Genomic DNA, 19,139 nt, shown 5'->3' with positions numbered 1-19,139 from the left:
CAGTTCTCAGTTCTCAGTTCTGGTTCGAGAACCTGATCCAAATACAAACTAAATTAAGATTGATAATTATTACGAGTTGAAGTCGAAAGCAGCATTTCCTGCAACGAAGCAGCGCATCTTTGAAGCCGATATCTCCACATAAGCTGACACACAATCACATCATCACCTCCTACTATTCCACCACCATCCATCCACCCCTCCAAGATCCGTTGCTCTGATCTTTCCACCATCTTTCACTTTACAACTTCAGTTTGATAGATATATAATTAATATGCGTATGGATTTTCTTTCCTCTACTTGATCTTGTTCGGGGAGTTTTTAATCTTCTTTCCACACGGTTCCGATTCGCTTTCAGAATGAAGAATATTATATAATAACAAGAGAATAGAATTGGGATTAAAAGACCAAAAAAAACTCTCCCTGACGTACGGCTCCATTGACACTTTATGTGATTGGAGAAATGCAAAACCAATCCCCTTGGGGAGCCAGTTGGCTTGGCTTCGGTCACTCTCCATTACTGCATGTGTGGCTGTGGGTGGGGGGATGAGAGAGCGAGTTTCTCTCTATATATATATATATATATATATACATGCCGAGAATGATGACTTGGTTGGGATTTGACTGATTTTCTCCTGATCTGTTGTTACCCCATTATTGAAAATTGAAGGGTGGGTATACTATATTAAATTAAATTCTATTGAAAAAGTTGGTTTGGGTCAATCAACTCAAAGTCTTCCTAGAAGAAGAAGCTGCCGGTAATGGTATGCTTGGGATTTTGAGTGGTTTGGTAGGGTCACGACAGCGGTCTAGCGAGAGCCTCATTTTTTCTGAGACGATTCGAAGCTCGTGAGAGTAGACGAGTAGCGTTCCACGATCCCAGTCTCACCCCCACCTTTCTTACTAAAATGTTTCAGACAATGCCAAAGTCCTCTCTCATTCCAACGCACTTTTAATTAAGAGATGAACAGGAGCCTGAAAACCTCCTGGGGGATATAAGTAGGTCTAAAGATGGGATACAGAGTAATAGAAATGTGGACAGGTTTTCTGATGATGGAGGCTCTGAGTTTCCAAAGAATATGCCAGTAGGCTGGCCATGGTGATGTTTCAGAACACCCCTTAAGATTCATCCCTATTGTTTCCTGTTTCAGGCCTTGAGCATTAAATGTACGCCTGATCAAATAAATAAATAAATAAATAAATAAATAAATCGCAATTCCTGATCCCTGTCCATTTGAAAACAGGATGCCTGAATATAAATTGGAACCCTACGAATTGCAGTGATTTGAGATGCAGAGTACAGATGGGTATATAAAGCTCATGCATTCCCTCAACCAACAACCATCACTGTCCATCTCACCATTCAGGCATTCAGAGATTAAAAAAAAAAAAAAAAAAAAAAAACCTTATTATCACCTATTTGTCCTGAAAATGTACACTGCCACTTGCTTTCAGCAAGTTGTATAAAGGATAAAAGTAAAAAACTTACCTAGAGATGCTAAACAGGTAAATGACTAAAAAGAGAATTTGTTCGCAATCGCAAGCAGCTATCCAGCAGAAGTAATTCCCCAACTCCATCCACACGTCACTTCAGTTACCACAGTCCTGTCTCCGTCCATTTTCAATACCATGCCATCTCAAAACTCTTCTTTTGGAAGAAAAATAGAAGGTTCTTCCTCGTTAAAAAAACTCGGGGGGATGTCCCTGTCCCCAAAATCAAAATCCATCCAAGCTGAGTCGTCAATTTGAGAAGCTATATTTTGAGTCCCCTCCACAACCCAATCATTCATTGGGTCAACCTCATCAACCACAATATTACTGTTATCCCCATTTGTGTCTGACATGAAATTCCACAACCGGAGATTATAATGAACAAATATCAGATCATCCAATCGCCTTTGCTCTATACAGTTCCTTCCATTTGTGTGCAGCTTCTCAGGCAAATCCCTCTTCAGCTCATATCTCAATGCAGCAGTACATGTCTGACTAAGAATTCGGATGGCAAATCTCTGCAGTTCAGGGCAATTCCCTCCGAAAGAAGACCACCATAAAGCTGCACTAACAATTCAATTAAAAATCAATTTTGTTTGGTAGAATTAGAAAGCAAATTAAAATTTCATTTTATGGCTGAATACGCTCTATAATGCTGTAAACATGCCAAGTAAACAGGATAAATGCCACAAACCTGGAGAAATCTTTGTTCTTTGATCAATTGCACTCCCCTGACCAAAAGGACCCCTAGCATGTCGATACTCATCCAGCTGCAATGATATCAAATCCTGGATATTTCGATCCTCCACCAAACGGACAATACAGCACAAAAGCCCACTAGCCACCTCAGCATCAGCAAAGAAATCACTTGAATAAAAGAGACTTGGGTTCAGAAAGTAACCTGCTGAATGGAGAGGACTATGAAGATGGTTGTCCCAAACCCCATCAATAAGTTCCCAGAAAGGCTTATACATTGTTTTCTTGCCTTTAAATTCTTCTTTTATTGTCTCCTTAGCTTGATCCATTGTTTCATATATGTAACCCACTTGGGGTTTATGATCTCTTCCATCAATCAGAGAGACAGCACGCAAAAGTGGAACAGCTGCTTTCAAAGCCATCCTAGCATCACTCCAGAACGAGGGGTCCTCCACCAATTTAGCTACCCTTTTTCCTTCACTTTTAGAAGCCCAAATCGAAGTTTTCCATGCAGCTGAAGTGAACATATTCTTTAAATTCTCCTTTTGGGATACAATACTCTCCAATGTTAAAAAGGGCATTGCAGATTTGATCCTCGAGGTCTTAACTAGGTCTTGCCCATAAGTATGGTCTCTCAAAAGCATCAAAATGGTTGCATGACTGTAAACAAACTTCGTAATAAATTTTGCCTTGCACAATACTTCTTTAATGGGAATCATCCTCCCAATCTTCTCTATCATCAAGTCTATGCAATGAGATGCACATACAGTCCAAAATATAGTCCTATATTTCTCCATCAACAGTTTGCCAAGATCCTCCATATAACCTGATGTAGTGTACGTGACAATTTGAACGACATTCTCTAACCCGACTTCCTCTATAATGTTATCAATTATTGACTGTAAAGCATTTACATCCCCAACAGAACCTGAAACATTGGCAGACCTCAGAAATATAGGGCCACGTGGACAATCCACAATAAAGTTAACCAGGTTCCGGCCCTTCTCATCAGTCCAGCCATCCAACAAAATGCTACACCCCGTACTTCCCCATGAACGTCTGACCTCCTTAACATACTGGTGAATCTCTTTCACCTCCTCCCAAAGGATCCACCCTTTAAGATCCTGAGAACTGGGCATATTATAGGCAATAACAGCACTACCCAGAATATCATTTATCATTCTCCGGAAGCTAGGCAACTTGGCTGCATTGAAATCAAGGCCAGTTTCATAAAAGAATCTGCCAATGGACCTCTGAGCATTCCTTGACAAGTTCTGTGTGCCATCTTCACCCTTAGGGACAGGAAGTGAATCTCCCCTTCGGTGGATAACCTCTTCCGGGCCTTCCTCTTGCATAGAGTCCATTGCAACATGCTGTCTCTTTCCCAAAACACTGTTTTGGGCAGATTCACCTTGGCAATGGTTGTCAATGGTAGTCTTAGGACACCAGTTCCTCCTCCATGGAAGATCCGGGTGGTAAAGTGTGTCAACTTCCCTACTCAGATCTCCTTTCTTTCTTGCAAGTAAGCTGTTTTTCATTTGAACCTTCACATCTACCGGTACTTCTTGACAGGGTAATACATCACCACGTATGCCTCCTAAGTGCTGCTTAAGGCGGCTGAAACCACTCACTTCTTTGGCACAGTAGTTGCATCTGACTCTCTTCTTCTTTTCATCGACAGGTGTCCCATGATCGTGAACATTGTTTGACACTTCACTTGTAGCCATTCTAAATGAATAGTCAAGTATATGATGGGAGGTTATGCCCAAAGAAAACAAAGTTCAGATCTAGTTAAGTAATCAGAAATCAACTCCACACTGTTCAATTGATGGAAAACTTGTTGGTCATGGCAATAAGTACAAACTAAATGGAACTATCCTTACAGTAAAGAAACAGCCAAAAGAATGAAAAAATTTGTATCACGTCAACAGTCCCACAACCTTTCTGCAAGCTAAAGTGACCATGAGGCAAATTTCAAAATCCCATCAAACCCAACAGATTAAACTTTCCCCTTGTTGTTGACTACCACATTAAAAGAGTAATGCAAAAGATAACTTGAAGATAGTCCAAACGACTCGAACTGATACACACTAGGATTGTTGCATCAAACAAGAATACCTGCAATCAGTAATTGAAAAGGAGGTCAAGTAAGATAAGAACTCCCAAGTATTGCAACATGGATTCAGCATAAGAAGAGGTTTTATCAGGAATCAAAGGAGACCGGCCATAGCAAAACATGATTGTGCAAAACCAGTAGAAAAGAATAGGATACATAGAAACTTCATTCCTAAAGCCCTTTTGTTCCCTAAATCAAATGAAATTGGCAGAAGAGACTTGTAAATTTCAGTGCAATTGTAGGAATTTGCCAGAACCTTAGAAAGAACAATGTAACAAGTAAATGAGGTATTCTTTGTACTCGGCGCAGAACAAACTAATCCGTGCCACCGGCAAGTATTCCGAAACCGAACTGAATTGAATTGTTACTTGAAAAAAAATGCTACCTGAATTATGGATATAGTGGACTTCCTCTATGTGAAGTTCTGAAAAACCACAGAATGGGTACCGATACATAGGGGAAGGGGAAGAAGAAAAAAGGATTTTTTTAATAAAAAACAGAATAAGAAAACTGCAGAGAGACAGGGTTAGAAAACTCCATCTAACCGGTGCAACGCTGAGAAAGGGTTAAAAAATATGCGTCCCTTACCACTGTAACAGATAGAGAAAGATGGGAAAAGAGATTTAACAATAACAGATGAAGGGCAAGGAAAAGGTGCAATATGATGGAATTTCAATTTCTCTTCTTTTATTAAGAAAAAAAAAAAAAACTATTTTGCGACATTTTCTAGCAGTGCAAACGGAATTTCAGAGAAAAGCATTGAGAAGAAGAAGAAGCCCTAACCTTTCAAGAGACGACAAAATCAAATGCTCTGCCGCTGTTCCTCCCTGCCTCTCAGTTACTATAACACTCGGAAAAGTTCAAAAATCGAAATGGGAAAATCCGCAGAACGAGCCCTAACCATTCTGACATAGAGGTCATTCCGTCGATCATAGGAACCGTCGAATGTTGCGCTTCTCTTTCTATCTCTAACTCTCTGTCCCTCTCCGGTCGCTGGCTCGCCCACCGCAGTCAGGAGACTCAGGACTCAGGAAAGACGAATCGCAGGAGTCAAAGAACAGTTGGGAATTGGGAGGAATCAATGTAAAGCTTTCCCCTTTTTGAATCACAATTAACAAGAGGCAGAGGCAGAGGCAGAGGCAGAGGCAGACTCGAGTCGTCGAGGTACAGGAGAAAGGAGCAGATTCCCATTGATCCGAATTAAGCCCTCTCAAGCAAGTGTCAAGTCGTCGATCGATAAGGCAATAATCATTTATTATAACAAGTTTTGAATCGATAAGACTAAAACCAAAGCTTCTGCATTTTATATACTTTTTTATTCCAATCTAACGCTCAGCACAGACTGTCGCAAGTAAAAACTGCCAAGCCATAGCTTCCCCTACACACTTTTCACTCCTTCCTTCTCTGTCTGTCTCTCTCTCTCTCCCTCTCTCCTCTCTCTCTCTCCTCTCCCTCCCACACACACCCACACTCTCTCACTCTCTCACTCTCTCACTCTCTCTAGCGAACCCCATAAAAAAGAATAACAGAAGGAAAGAAGGAGAATTTGGAATTTTAAAGTATCAGCTTGAAAACCTGAGCCTCTGTCTGACAGTTCGTACGTTTCTTTCCGTTTCCCCAATATCATATCCATCCTAAGTCAATCTTCTGCTTTCTGGGAATCAAGCTTATCCACTTATTATCCTTCTTGCTTGTCTTGACTTGTTCTTCCTTTTCGTACAAGGTCTTTTTAAAACCCAATCCTTGAGCTCTTTTTTAACCCTTTAATTTGATTACTTCAACTTCATTTTCGTGTACTCCTCGTAAACTTCTTGTCATTGGTTCTACTTCAAGCTTTGCAAGGTTCTGTGTTATATCAGTTCTGTCTCTGTGAAGAGCTATGCCAAGGTTCCAAAAGGAAGCCTCAATCCTATCCGCTTCTCTAAAAGTTCTACATTTTCCTTCAGACCGAGCCAAGCCTGTGAGTTGTTTAAGTAGATTGCGCCAGGTTTCGTTGATCTTCTGGAGTTATCTCCAAGAAGGATCGTCCTTTGTCTAGGATTCACAACGCTGTGGAATTTCTATTCCATATAGACGTTATTTTGCGCTGAGCGAGGCTGGTTTCCCTCCTCATTCGCTAGTAAGCGGTTTCAACTCTCCCTTGAATCCGTTCACCCGTGTTCCGTGCCAAAGGGCCACTTCGTTGCCCAAATCATCAATTCAGATAAAAAAAAAAAGAACAGAACTACTTTTTAATGTTGTCCTTCCGTAAGAGCTCAAACTTGTAGGGAAGGACTGATGTATACATTGACACTATCCCTCTTTAAAACCTCAAACTGTAAAAGAATGGCAACAAAGTTGATGTATACATTAAGGTTGCCCTTCCGTCAAAGCTCACTTGGGGAAGGGCAGCAAAGTTGATGTATTCATTGACATTGTCCTTCCTTAAAAGCTCTAACTGTTAGGAAAGGGCAGCGCATACGCTAGGGGTGTCAACCGGTCGGGCTGGTTCGGTTTCGGTCGAGCTTAATCGGGCTTGAAGACTTTCAAAGGCTACACCGTGTCCGCCCATTTAACTAATCGGGCTTAGTTATTGAGGGCATGGTACACTTTATATTCAGTCGGTCCGCCTCGGACTATAATTGGGCTACCTTAATCGGACTTTAGTCGGGCCTTAACTAGGCTACGAACATGTTTAATGTTAAACGGGCTTTAACCGGTTTTTAAACGGGCCCTCTTTAAAATGTGCTCTTATATTCCGGCACACTCATGCAAGCCCAAAAAAATGACAATAAATCAATAAATGATACCAAATATTACCATTATTTAAAATGTGAACATGTCTTTACTTTTTAGTTTTTATTCTTTAATTTGGGGGGTAAAATAGGTATTCTACAATCATTAAAGGGTTGGGTCAAGTCGGTGCACAATAGGCCGGTCTCGATCGGGCGTTATTCGGTCAGTCTTGGTCGGGCGCCCGACGGTCCAAGTAGCAAAATCGAGACCGACCATTTATAAACGGGCCGGGCTCAAGCCCGACACGTTTAATAAACGGTCCGGGCTGGGCCGGTCTATAAATGATCGGTCCCGATCTGTTTAGTCGGGTCGGGCCACGAATTGACACCCCTAGCATACGCATTGAAACTACTATGTATGGCAGACTGGTTAAGATTCCTAAATCATTCTCTCTTTGTACTGGTTTAGCAAGCTGCAGCAGTAATTCCAATTAGAAGTGAGAGACACGGCTTTGGTGATTCGATTGATGATGAGAAAAGAGGAGCAAAACCACTTTCTAGGGGATATCATATATATATATTAGACATTTTTGCCCTCAAAGATATTGATATAGTACCATATTCATACCAACCTACACTCTGTCCATACCATATCATCAATCCAGTATCAGCCAAGTACCGCCAATATCTGATATGGATCACCCATGTTCGATTCCTAAAACCCTGATTGTGGGTTCAAGTCTCATGGAGGACTTCCTTTATTGGAGCTTTCAACCTAAAACCTTAAGCCATTAAATGAAGAGAGCTCCTCATGTATATAAAGGCACCAAGGATCAGAACAAATCAATGTGAGATTATATAACTCTATAACTCTATACATCTCAATTACAACTCACTAACCATTTCAATTTCCTGGAAAAATAAAATAAAAAATAAAATAAAAATGCTTATAAACAAAATGGTATTTCCCTCTATAAGATATATATATATATACTAGTAAACTTGCACGTGCAAATGCACGTTTGGTCAAATATTTAGATATAAAATTCAAATTTTTTAGAGTTGTTACATTCAAGTGTTAGTTTTATTATTTAAAAACATATACTGCTCCTAAATGATTAAAACTGAGGCAGTAATAATACCAACCTTGCTTATAGGAGCAGAAGGTGAAAGCAGAGTCAACAAAGAGAGATGGAGAAGGTGGTGTGGGTGTTGGTGGGGATCCAACAAAGAGAATTTGAGAGGATACTTGTGCAGCAACCTCATTGAGTGACAGAAAAACATGAAATCACATGGCATTTCCCAACAATCTCAATGGGTAGAGTAAGATTGAGAGAGGGAATTTGATATTAAAATATCTGAATAATTATTAATTAATAGAGGAGAATCTAGATGGGAGTTATGTCTACAGGATTTTGTAATTCATGGTCTATTCTTCAGAAAGAACTTCCCGTAAGGTTGAAGTCTAGAGGAGTTCAACAGAATAGTTGATCGGTTCTGAATTTCCATGTAGACACTAAAGTATATAGATTCTAACTGCTCTTTGATCCAAGATAGAGAGTCCTATACAAGTTGAGGACTGGATATGTTTTGCTGCCATAGAAGAAGTTAAAGAGGTTGATCTAGACTTCTCTCCAAGGAGGAACTTGAACTTAATAAGGTTCCTGATTTTCTCTTGGATTGCGATAAATGTACGTTCTTACATTAACTTTGTACGTTTAGGCCCTTGCTTTCAGCTTTCAATGGTTTGTGCCTACATACTCACATGCCTATCTCTTAGACTGGTTGATGCCACTAAGACATAATCCAATATGTGTCTTAGACATGTTTGTTTCTGGAGAACGTAGTTAGGCTTTAGTCTAGATTGTTACAATCCATTTTGGAATTGAATATTAATGTCCCCATTCTTCATTCACTGCATTTCTCCTCCAATTCTCAAGTCTAAAAGATGTAATGCTTGATTTCTCAGCTTCAATGCCTAAAGGGATTGATGAGACTTTATACATGAAAAAAAAATCTTTTCAATTTATTTATGTACGATAAGAGAATGAACTGATGCGCCTCTTTCCATCTAGCACTTGTGGGAAGATACCAATTAATCATTCAAGTACAAAAAGTATATAAAATTAGTGTTTTTACTCTAAACTAAAAAAAATCAAGAATCCAACTAATAATATTTTCATCAAGTTGAGCTAGAGGCATGCTCCAAAGTTGCTAGTATCTCTTCGCAAATCGAGATTCCCCTATACGTAGTACAAATTATCATATGATCTCCATATCTAATTGAATATTTTGGACTATTCCCATCGGAGCTTTCAAGATAGGAGTTGTCAACCAAATTTAGGTAAGCCCTTGCTTCCCATTTTGAAGTAATCTAAAAATAAAAATTAATTAATGAATAAGAAAATGAGACAATTCTTGTTTTCAAATTACATAATGGGAAGGTCTATTGGGGAACTTTAGAGGTTCATTTTGTTTTACCAGTATAGAAACTTATTGCATTGAAAACTTGACATAAACAAGCGTGAAATTTTTGTCAATTATGGAGAACCTTATCATATTTCTTCATGATCTTTGAGAATGCTAAGAGTTTCAAAAATCTAATTAATGCAATTATTAAAAACGTCGATAACCTGCTACCAGAAATATATATTACCACTAACATAATAATTCTTTGTCCATTTCTCAATTCTTCAGGGGATCTCAGAATAAGAAAAAACAAAATCTTGTTACTCATGTATCCAAATCTTTAGATAAAAGAAACACGAAGTTCCTCCCTACATCCAGGAAAATACAAAAATTAGAGATGAAAATACATAAATACTTATAAATTGGAACTGTAAGAAAAAATAGTCACACTAACTACATCCAGTAACAAGGGCTTTCTTCAGAGTTAATCTATTTCCATGAACGGGAAAAACCTGAGAGACTGAGACCACAATGTTCAATCCAACTAAAATTTTCACCACAAATGCACCAGAAACAGTAAAATATGGTTTCTAAGCGAATATCTCGATCCAGAAATGCTTCAACTATGAATCAATCTGAAAATGTAGGCTTCTACATAGTAGAGGAAAACATACAAGTATGCAATAATCAAAGAAGAAAGTAAGAAAGCAGTTTCTTTGTGATTTTCAGTGTTTTTTCAAAAACACTAAAAGAAAGAAAAAACGAAAGAATAAGCATTAAAGCTTTGGTTCCACCATGAAGAACAAAACCAAATTCTAAAGAGGAAACCCAAAAATACCAGGAAAAAAGGAAAAGCTGTATTTATAGGAGAAGAGTAAGAGAGATTCTGAGGCTAAAAACCGACGATTTTATTGGAAACCTGATACTTAATAATTATAATTAATTCTTATTCCCCTTTCTCCTCCACGTTTAGGGAGAGAGGGAGAAGGAGTTATTTTGATCATCTTCCATTTTGAGGGGTGAGAAGATAAGTAAGTTTTTTTTTTTTTTTTTTTATTATAGAGATTTAAATATGGAGAGAGAGAGAGATTGAGAGAGATTTAAGGAGGAGTAATGGCAAGAATTACTTTCCCCTTTCATTATTATTTTTTTTATCTTCCATATTGAGAGGTTTTTTAGTCATTTAGAATTTTTTTAATTGTAGATATTTAATAATGGCGAGAGAGAGAGAGAGAGAGAGAGAGAGAGAGAGAGAGAGAGAATTATAGTGAATTTATTATTATTAGTAATAATAATAATTATAGAGAATTATAGTGAATTTATTATTATTATTATTATTAATTATGGAGAATTATAAAGAGTTTTACTTCCCTTTTCTCCTCCACGTTTAGGGAGAGAGAATTATATAATTATTATTTGTTTCATCTTCCATTTTAAGGGGTGAGAAGATGAGTGGGGTTTTTTTTTTTGGTATATCTCTCTCCATATTTGCCTTTTTAAGTGGGGTTGTAGTATATCTCTCTCCATATTTACTTTTTTAATATATCCATAACTATTCATTCCCTCCCCATTCTCCATAATTCTCTCTATTTCCTCTATACTCTCTCCCTTTCTCCTCCACGTTTAGAGAGAGAGAATTATAGTGAGTTTATTATTATTAATAATAATCACAGAGAATTATATTGAATTTATTAATAATAATAATTATTATTATTATAGAGAATTATAGTGAATTATATAATTATTATTTGTTTCATCTTCCATTTTGAGGGGCTTTTTGTCATTTGGAGATTTTTTATAGTGTTTTTTGGTCATTTAGAAATTTTTTTGGGTAGATGTCAATGGTTTTTTGATATTTTTGAAAAAGTATACCAAAGAAGGGAAAGACGTACTTTTATATAGTAATATGATATATATATATATATATATATATATATAGAGGTATATAGATATGAAAAGAGCACCCAAGGAATATGAAGGCAGAGACCAAGAACTGAAGTGCTGAGAGACAAAGGGGTTAAAATTATTTAAAAAGTTAGTTCAAGAGATTTAAGGAAGGTGGCTTTATGAGTACTAAAGGTGGCTTTATGAGTACTAAAGGATGCCTGACTTTTGAGATTTTTCCTTGAGCAGACCCAAAGTTGGAGGATCATGACCCCTTGATGCCTCCTCCTAAGTTTGGAATCCAGAACCGAACACCTATTACTCAGATAAGTCCCGAGTGAGAACGGTTATGATATTTTCCAAATAGGTATTAGATATTTTTAACAGAAAAATATTTGGTTATTTGCAAGTAGAAATAACAAGATCAGATACTCCTAGATCAGCCCTCATCATTATTGAGATAGAGCAATCACGATGGCCACATCAGCCCTGCACATTGCAGCAAAAGATACTCACCCAGCCAAACTTAGCAATCTGAACCACCTCCTGAGTTGCATTACATGCTAATTTGAGGCTGCAAGCCTGAAAATTGACCAATGAGAATGGTATAAGTTCACTCGCTAAAGAATTTTGTCATTGCAGTAATTTACAGCCGCTAAATTAGAAATTGATACAGCATTTGCTGTTTGGCTGCTAAATTAGAGATTCACACACACTTTCCACTTCGATACTTCTCTTTTTGTTTTCTAACTTTCTGTTTTTACATAGTATATGTACAAAGAAGGAAAGGGATTTCTCAAACAAATTTTTCAAGCATGGTCTGAATGGGTCATTGTCCAGGATTCTCAACCACAGTCTCTCCAGATGTTATTTCCAGCTTGGCTCCACAATGAACTTGTTTCTGACAAGTTGGCTGCTCAGATAGACTGCAATCAGGAGCTTCATGTTTTTCTGTTAGAGTTGAGGAGTCAATTTTAGATTCTGGTTGTGATGAGGCACAAGTAAATGAAGTCTCAGGCTTCGCTTCAGATTCTGATTGCGGGCTAGTCAATGATGGCAGGCTTGGCAGCTCACGATCAGCAATTAAGGTGCCGCCAGCTTTCTTTTGTTCTTCTAAAATCTTCTGCAAATACCTTGCATGCTCCTCTATACGTAACTGAAGAGCCCTTTGCACCTGCACAAACAACAAAAAATAAAAAATAATAAAATAATAAAAGAATAATAATAATAATAATAATAATACAAATTCCCTAAAAAAATAAAAAATAAGAAAATTTTATCAAGAAGCATAATAGAACTGCTACAAATTTCAAAAGAGCTCTTTAGGTGTTAAGAGAATTCAGAATGTAACAATGTCTTTTTTGAAGAGTCCAAATCACAAAACCCAATAAAAATGCAATCAAATAAGAACAGCAAGCAACCACAAAACAGAAGATTGAAGTAGTTTGACAATGGATGTGATTCAGCTCACACTAAATTTACAGAACACCTGATTACAAAAGATTCAACCCCCTGGATTCTCATCCAAAGTCACACTCCTTGTACAGAAATGCAACCCTAATCACACTACTCAAACCACTAGTGGAAACCCTCATATTTCCTAAGAAAGGACAAACTAGTAGAAGACCCATCTCTTATCAACACTCAGGCTTATATTAGCTGCATGACCAGACCCTCAAACCACGTTCTTCGTGGATTCCAAACTACAAGGGAAAAACCACAATTCCTACAACCATTAGAAACCCACTTCCCTCTACCATTGGATCAACTAGATGCCAACATCTAAAGAGGACAGAGCAAACTGGTATAACAAACAGAATGCAATTAAGAATACCATATGAATTAAATGAACAATCATACAGCACTGAGCATGCAGTAAAATAGAGATACCAAGGAAATGTACGAAAACATTAAAATAGAAACAAAATTCAAACATAGCTTGAATCAATCAAAATACCATACACACCTCAAGCTGTTCATGAAGCTGCTTTTGAACTTCCATTTGCATACGTAGAGCTTCCGTGACTTGCAAGTTCCTGTATGACCAAAAAAAAAAAAATTATCACTTTGCATGATTCGTCCAATTATGAATAGAAAAAGGGGGGATGATATTGACCTTTTCACATGTGCATCACATTCAGTTGAAGCTGTCTTTTTTTCTTCAGCGCAAGAGGCTATCTTGGCTTCAAAAAATGAAAAATTAAACAGTTCAAGAGTCTGAATTGATATCACAACAACCAGAGAATATATTGCTAGAATATCAGATCAAAACGATGACAACAACAAACTCAAACCTATCCCAGCTTAATCGGGTTGGCTACATGGATGCGTGCATAAAATAATTTAAAAAAAAAAATAAAGACAGAGATCCAAAACAATTATATGCTCATGAAAAAGAGAAAAATGTTTCTGGCACCATAGTTCTGGAATGTTTCTAGCACAGCACCCACTTCTACCACATTGAGGGATGATTTGGCCATTCTGATCATTGGATAGTTGGGAAATTCTCTGCATGGGTCACAAATAAAACTAGTGGCCCAGGTCATGCATATAGCCACCATATTTAGGGTTATATTCTCCTTGTCTCTTCTAAGGTCCAAGTTCTGCAAACAGAATCGACTTCTCAAGAAAGTTTTGAAGAATTATCTTGAAACCCAAGATTTAAACCTATATGAGGCTTTCTAGTAAAGCAAAGTTTCATCTTGAAAGTATTTTATACTTCAGCCTAACTTTAAACAGTCAATAAAACCATAATTTGACCTTCCAAAAGCTACCATGTTCATTATTAGATAAGATCACCAATAAAAAAGGTAGGAATACAGAGGAATTTGTGCACATAAATAGAATATAACTGGCTAGTATAGATGCGTATGGAGAGGGTTATGCCTAACAGATACCACAGGCAGTGTCCTGCCCCCCCCCCCCCCCCGGGCGGGAATGATTGGTGCAGCGGTTAGACATCTTTAGACAAAAAATAATATAGAAGTATATAACTTGAACCAACCTCCCAATCAAAATCTATTGCATCATAGTCAAGCAGTTGTTTGTTCAAGCCCATAGTACTTGAAAGAAAGCCGATACCAAGTAAAACCTCAAGGCTGGACTCTTACCACACTTTGGTTCCCCTATAATACTTAGGTTTGGTTACACCACTTCTGTTAAAGCTTCCCATTGAACAGATTGGACCATGGGGTGATACACACAGAATTATGGACACTGGTTGTACTGAGCATTGTATAGTTTTTTAATTGATGTAATTGTAAAATGATGCTACACACCAGATTCAGAACACCCACAAGTAACATAAGTTTTACCTTCTTTTGTCTCTGGCATATACTTTGCAAGTCTGTATTTCTGCAAATCATGAACAGTTGAAAATATGAGCTCATATGGCATAGACGCTATCTCAAGTTTAAGATGATAATCCATATAATAACCTGCAGATGGCTTTTGACATGGTAGATGGTCAAACCCTCAACATTCATAAGCTTCAATATACCCTTTGGGGTTGCCTCTGCATTTAACGAAGAGGCATGTGAGCCACGTGCGGGGTTCAAATATTAAATGACATTGAAAGAGTTGCATTTTAGTTTCAAGCTACTAGAAAAATTTGACCAGTTTCAGCTTGATCTCATACAAATTTATAGTATTACATCAGAACCTTAATACTTTGACATAATGTAAGCATTTCAACCAGGACCAAATCCAAGATTTAAATCTTGACCTCATGAGATGGGAAAAAAATTATTCCAATGTGTAAGCTCATTTGATATGGTTATTGCTTACTTTCAGCCCCATCAAACTTGTTCACAGCTTCAATAAAACGTTCATGAAGCTCTGGTGTCCACCTCATTCTTGGCTTGTGTGCAGTGGCAGCTACAGGAGTTGGTTGACTTGGATGGACCTGCCCATCAACTGGTGGGATCAAAGGTTCATTATCCTGATTGCATTTCAATCCTGAAGTTGGGATTGATGAAACTTGCGGTGCCTCATATATTTCCTACATCAAACAAAAATCAATCTATTGATCGCAGGATGTTGTGACCAAAGTTTTATGCATATATATGGTAAAAGGAGCCTGTCTGGGAGCATAGATTCTATGCCCAGATGCAGGGCCTTGCTAAATGACTGGTCCACCCCTGATGAAAGATAAAATCCCATCCCTGTTGATGCTTCCACGGACTCTCTCATTGACCCCCATGCTGGTGCAGGAGCCACGCTTCCGAACAGAAAACTCTCCCCCTATATATATACTTACCATAAAGGAAATCTAAGGTACACATCGAGTAGATCAGGGCAGCCTGTCAGTGACATAGCATTCCAAATGACTAAACTTTAGGTGAGAACCCACCATTGGAAGGGTTCCTTTTTGAAATAATTGTGTCCCAAATCTGATACAACTGGAGAATCCTAACCATCAAAGATGTCCCATTTTTCAGGTGAACAGAAGATACAGAGGAGGGCCCAAAGAGCCATTTATAGATAGAATGACAGTGCAATCTTGTCAATTATTGGCTATGAAATTTCATTGGCAATAAGGATATCTCATTGGTAGACCTCTACCTGAAGGCACCTTGGATTTCCTATATGACAATAAAAAAAACACTAGAAAAGCAAAGAAATGAACAACAAAAAAATTCTGATAGCGCTTTGAAAAAAAAAATAATGAAATTGCTCAGAAACATAACGAAAAGTTGTGGGTTAAATGCACTCACATCAAGCCTGGGATTTTTTGCGTTGCCTGTGATAGCTATGTCGAGCTCTTCAGATAACATCTGTAGTTCCAACTGCTCTGTAAATGTTAAACTCTCATTTGCATAATTTGCACCATGAAAGCCAGCTTCCGAAGACTCTTCCGGAAAATTAAGAAAGTCCTTCATCCGATACTCTGAGCTATCTTCATCACCTTGGTTGCTAAAATCCCCACTCAAAAGCAATGGGGATTTTGATGAATGAACAGCAGAAATGGATTGGTTGGAAGTTGGGGGGTGAGGTAGAAAAGGTAGGTTGCCAAGATATCGACTGGTCTCAGAGCTTACTGAAGAAGATAAGTACAAACTGGTACAGAAAGCAGAAGACCGAGAAAATGTGCTTTTGGGATGTTGGAGGTGAGAACCAGGAGAGACAGGGCCATTTAATTTAATGTTTGGGCTTAACTTCTGTGGTAGATACGGGGATGCTCTCTCAAGACTATGGGAATTGCGTGATTCTGCATGTATGTAAAGGGGCGAACATCCAGATGAACTGTCATCATTTAATAGATGTTGTCCTTTAGATTCAGCATTGAAAATGTCATGAAATTGGGAATAGTTATGGGTCACTCTGTTAGGAGACTCATTCTGTTTAATTGTAATCATACTGTGGCGGTTCATGGTATTTGGACGAGTCCAAATGTTTGTCCACTCACTGAAATCAATAAATGGGAAGATATAGAGATGAAAAAATTTAAATTGCATATAATATCTGGAATTTGAGTATATTGCTAAGTACAAGGCCCACTTATCTAAATGTTTCCACAGGAGTAATAAGAACAAAATAAATCAAAAAGTATTTCCTACATCATCAAAATGTACCCTTGCTAAGTACAAGGCCTGAAACTGATTCCCCTCGATAACAATTTCTCTTAATGAGAGGATTTAGATGACATATTTACCCAGCAACATAAAGAATGAAGGGTTTTAGTTACATCTAGATGAATCCATCATTACATTGCCAGCAGAGGGATAGGGCAGAAAATCCTTGCAAACACATGACCTGCACTAAGATAAGAAAAGAAAAGAAAAGAAAAAAGTCCCTCAGTCCAGTAACCCATGTTGTCATGTCCAGCAAATCCAACAAAGGGAACATATGATGCAAATAAATCCCAGTTTATGAGCAGGCAAGAAATTGTTCATGAAAACCATTAATTTTAAATTAATTAGAAACATTTAAAAAGAAACATTATTGAACTGTACCAGAGCTCAAACTTGAATTCATTCAAACTCCAACAGGAAGTGAGGATAACAAAGCTTAAAAACATTATCGTGAACTTTTGGTAATAAAATCACCATAATGTAACTCATGAAGTCGTTGCCATCCTCACTTTGATATGTCATAATTGCTTCCTGAAAGAGGAGGTGTAAAATACAGGGCTCATAGGCTTAAGTACAATTAGAAGTTAGTCACCATTATTTGGAACATGCTTGATTCATCGGCAACAAAGGATGAATTTCAACAGACCTAAGATGAAGTTCCTACTTACCAGTTCCACAAACAATTAGAAAGATGAGGAGAGTTAACAGTTAAGACCACATCTACAGTAACACCAACAAAATAGTAGAATTCAAAGCACTGATTACGTGTCAAATGGGTGATTCAGTACATTTTGAACTCTTTATATGATTTTTTCCCCTTTTTATATATTTTAGCTCCATCTGGTAGCACGGGAAAAGGGAAGGAAGTAAAATTAAATTAAAACTAATAATGGAAACTTTTGTAATCACTACCTAACATCATGATGCAATAAATTCCACTCATTTCAGATTTTACTGTTAAATTGTACTTTATTTTGCAACCCAATCCCTTAAATTTGAGAAGGAAGATAAAAATTATTTTAAAAAATATAATTATGAAATGTAATAAAATTCTGTAGTAGGTTACACAATAATGATGACAAAATTTACTTTTTTTTTTCTCTTTTTCAAACCAATTTCACTTCCCTTCGCTTCCTTTTATTTGCATCCAGACGGAGCTTCGGGGGAAAGAGAGTGGGGGGGAACTCGGCTATCCAAATGATTCTGTTAAAAAGAATTCACCTAAGGAGGCCTTAAGCAAACTACGTAGGGGTCGACTCCTCACAGACATCGCTGTTGTTGTGTTAAGTTCAAACACTTGGTCTTCTTTCATCACTTCAACCCAAGTGACGAAGAAAACAATAACAATAAGAAAGTAGGGAGAAAACATACAATTTTTCCAAAATCAAGTAAGATGAGAAAGAAAGAAGGGAAATTTTCCATTAACATAGAACAGCAATTGATAAACTCAGAAGGAATTTATTCAAAGAGAAGAAAACAAGTACAAACAAAGCAATTAGAAAAACACACACACACACAAAAAAAAAAAAAAAAGATTGAAGGATTCGGAGAGGAAGAAAATTTTGGTCAGCTGGGAGGCCAGCTGAATGGAACAGATAGAGGAGAAGGGAAGAAGTTGCGGTTGATCTAAAGTTGCCATGGAAGAAAGACATCATTGTATGCTAAAGAAGCAGAGAAAAAAGAAGAATAAATACAGATAACGAAATTCTGCTCACCTCTAGCTGTGGACGGTAATTACCAAACGAGATCTCTCTCTCTCTCTCTCTCTCTCTCTCTCTCTCTCTCTCTGTTTGTGTATTAAGTTTGGCGACTGCTGCTGCTGCTGCTGCTCTCGACCTTAGAAACGGAGAGCAGAAGCAGAAGCAGAAGACAATTGTAAAAACAAAACGTAGAGATTAGAGAATACAACCGCACGGCTCTCCAAACTCTAAGAACAAACTTGCTTACGTAAGAAGAAGGGGGAAAAAATTGAAGTTTGGAGACTACTCAAACTTCGAAAATAATGTTTTGGATATTTTTGATTGGGAGGGAGCAGGGAGGTTGTTTCCAGGTAGCAATGATTAAGATTACTACTACTTTTGTTCATGCTATTATGCGCTTTCTTTTACCAAAAAAAAAGCTATTATGCGCTTTGAATCTTTGATTGTCATTTCTCTTTAAACTCTCTCTCTCTCTCTCTCTCTCTCTCTCTCTCTCTCTCTCTCTCTCTCTCTCTCGTTTCAATTAAAAGATAAAGAATAGATTTAGAGTTTTTTAAAT

At 37.7% G+C, this 19,139-nt stretch overlaps 2 protein-coding genes across 10 annotated transcripts; both read right to left on the bottom strand.

The window, feature by feature from the left end:
- Window positions 1–1,379: 1,379 nt before the first annotated feature.
- LOC122090074 lies at window positions 1,380–5,714 on the bottom strand. 2 transcript variants are annotated; one of them, XM_042659912.1, is made up of 3 exons: window positions 5,084–5,714; window positions 2,183–3,912; window positions 1,380–2,050 (listed from the first exon to the last, which is right to left on the bottom strand). In XM_042659912.1, the coding sequence occupies exons 2-3, from the start codon at window positions 3,909–3,911 to the stop codon at window positions 1,635–1,637; spliced, it is 2,145 nt and encodes a 714-aa protein (XP_042515846.1). In that variant the 5' UTR covers window position 3,912; window positions 5,084–5,714; the 3' UTR covers window positions 1,380–1,634. The 2 variants fall into 2 exon arrangements, with proteins under 2 accessions (XP_042515846.1, XP_042515845.1); XM_042659911.1 differs by having other exon boundaries at window positions 2,183–4,302; window positions 5,084–5,713.
- A 6,182-nt stretch (window positions 5,715–11,896) lies between these two features.
- LOC122089347 (myb family transcription factor PHL6) lies at window positions 11,897–18,920 on the bottom strand. 8 transcript variants are annotated; one of them, XM_042658999.1, is made up of 9 exons: window positions 18,596–18,920; window positions 16,961–17,066; window positions 16,023–16,713; window positions 15,094–15,307; window positions 14,745–14,821; window positions 14,622–14,661; window positions 13,424–13,490; window positions 13,274–13,343; window positions 11,897–12,481 (listed from the first exon to the last, which is right to left on the bottom strand). In XM_042658999.1, the coding sequence occupies exons 3-9, from the start codon at window positions 16,677–16,679 to the stop codon at window positions 12,137–12,139; spliced, it is 1,470 nt and encodes a 489-aa protein (XP_042514933.1). In that variant the 5' UTR covers window positions 16,680–16,713; window positions 16,961–17,066; window positions 18,596–18,920; the 3' UTR covers window positions 11,897–12,136. The 8 variants fall into 8 exon arrangements, with proteins under 8 accessions (XP_042514933.1, XP_042514936.1, XP_042514938.1 ...); XM_042659002.1 differs by having other exon boundaries at window positions 16,994–17,066; XM_042659004.1 differs by having other exon boundaries at window positions 17,016–17,066.
- Between the last annotated feature and the right edge of the window lie 219 nt (window positions 18,921–19,139).

The sequence above is a fragment of the Macadamia integrifolia genome, chromosome 9, assembly GCF_013358625.1.
Source record: "Macadamia integrifolia cultivar HAES 741 chromosome 9, SCU_Mint_v3, whole genome shotgun sequence".
Taxonomy (NCBI): Eukaryota; Viridiplantae; Streptophyta; class Magnoliopsida; order Proteales; family Proteaceae; genus Macadamia; species Macadamia integrifolia.
Note: the sequence above shows the minus strand (reverse complement) of the source record. Positions and strands in the feature narration are given on the sequence as shown.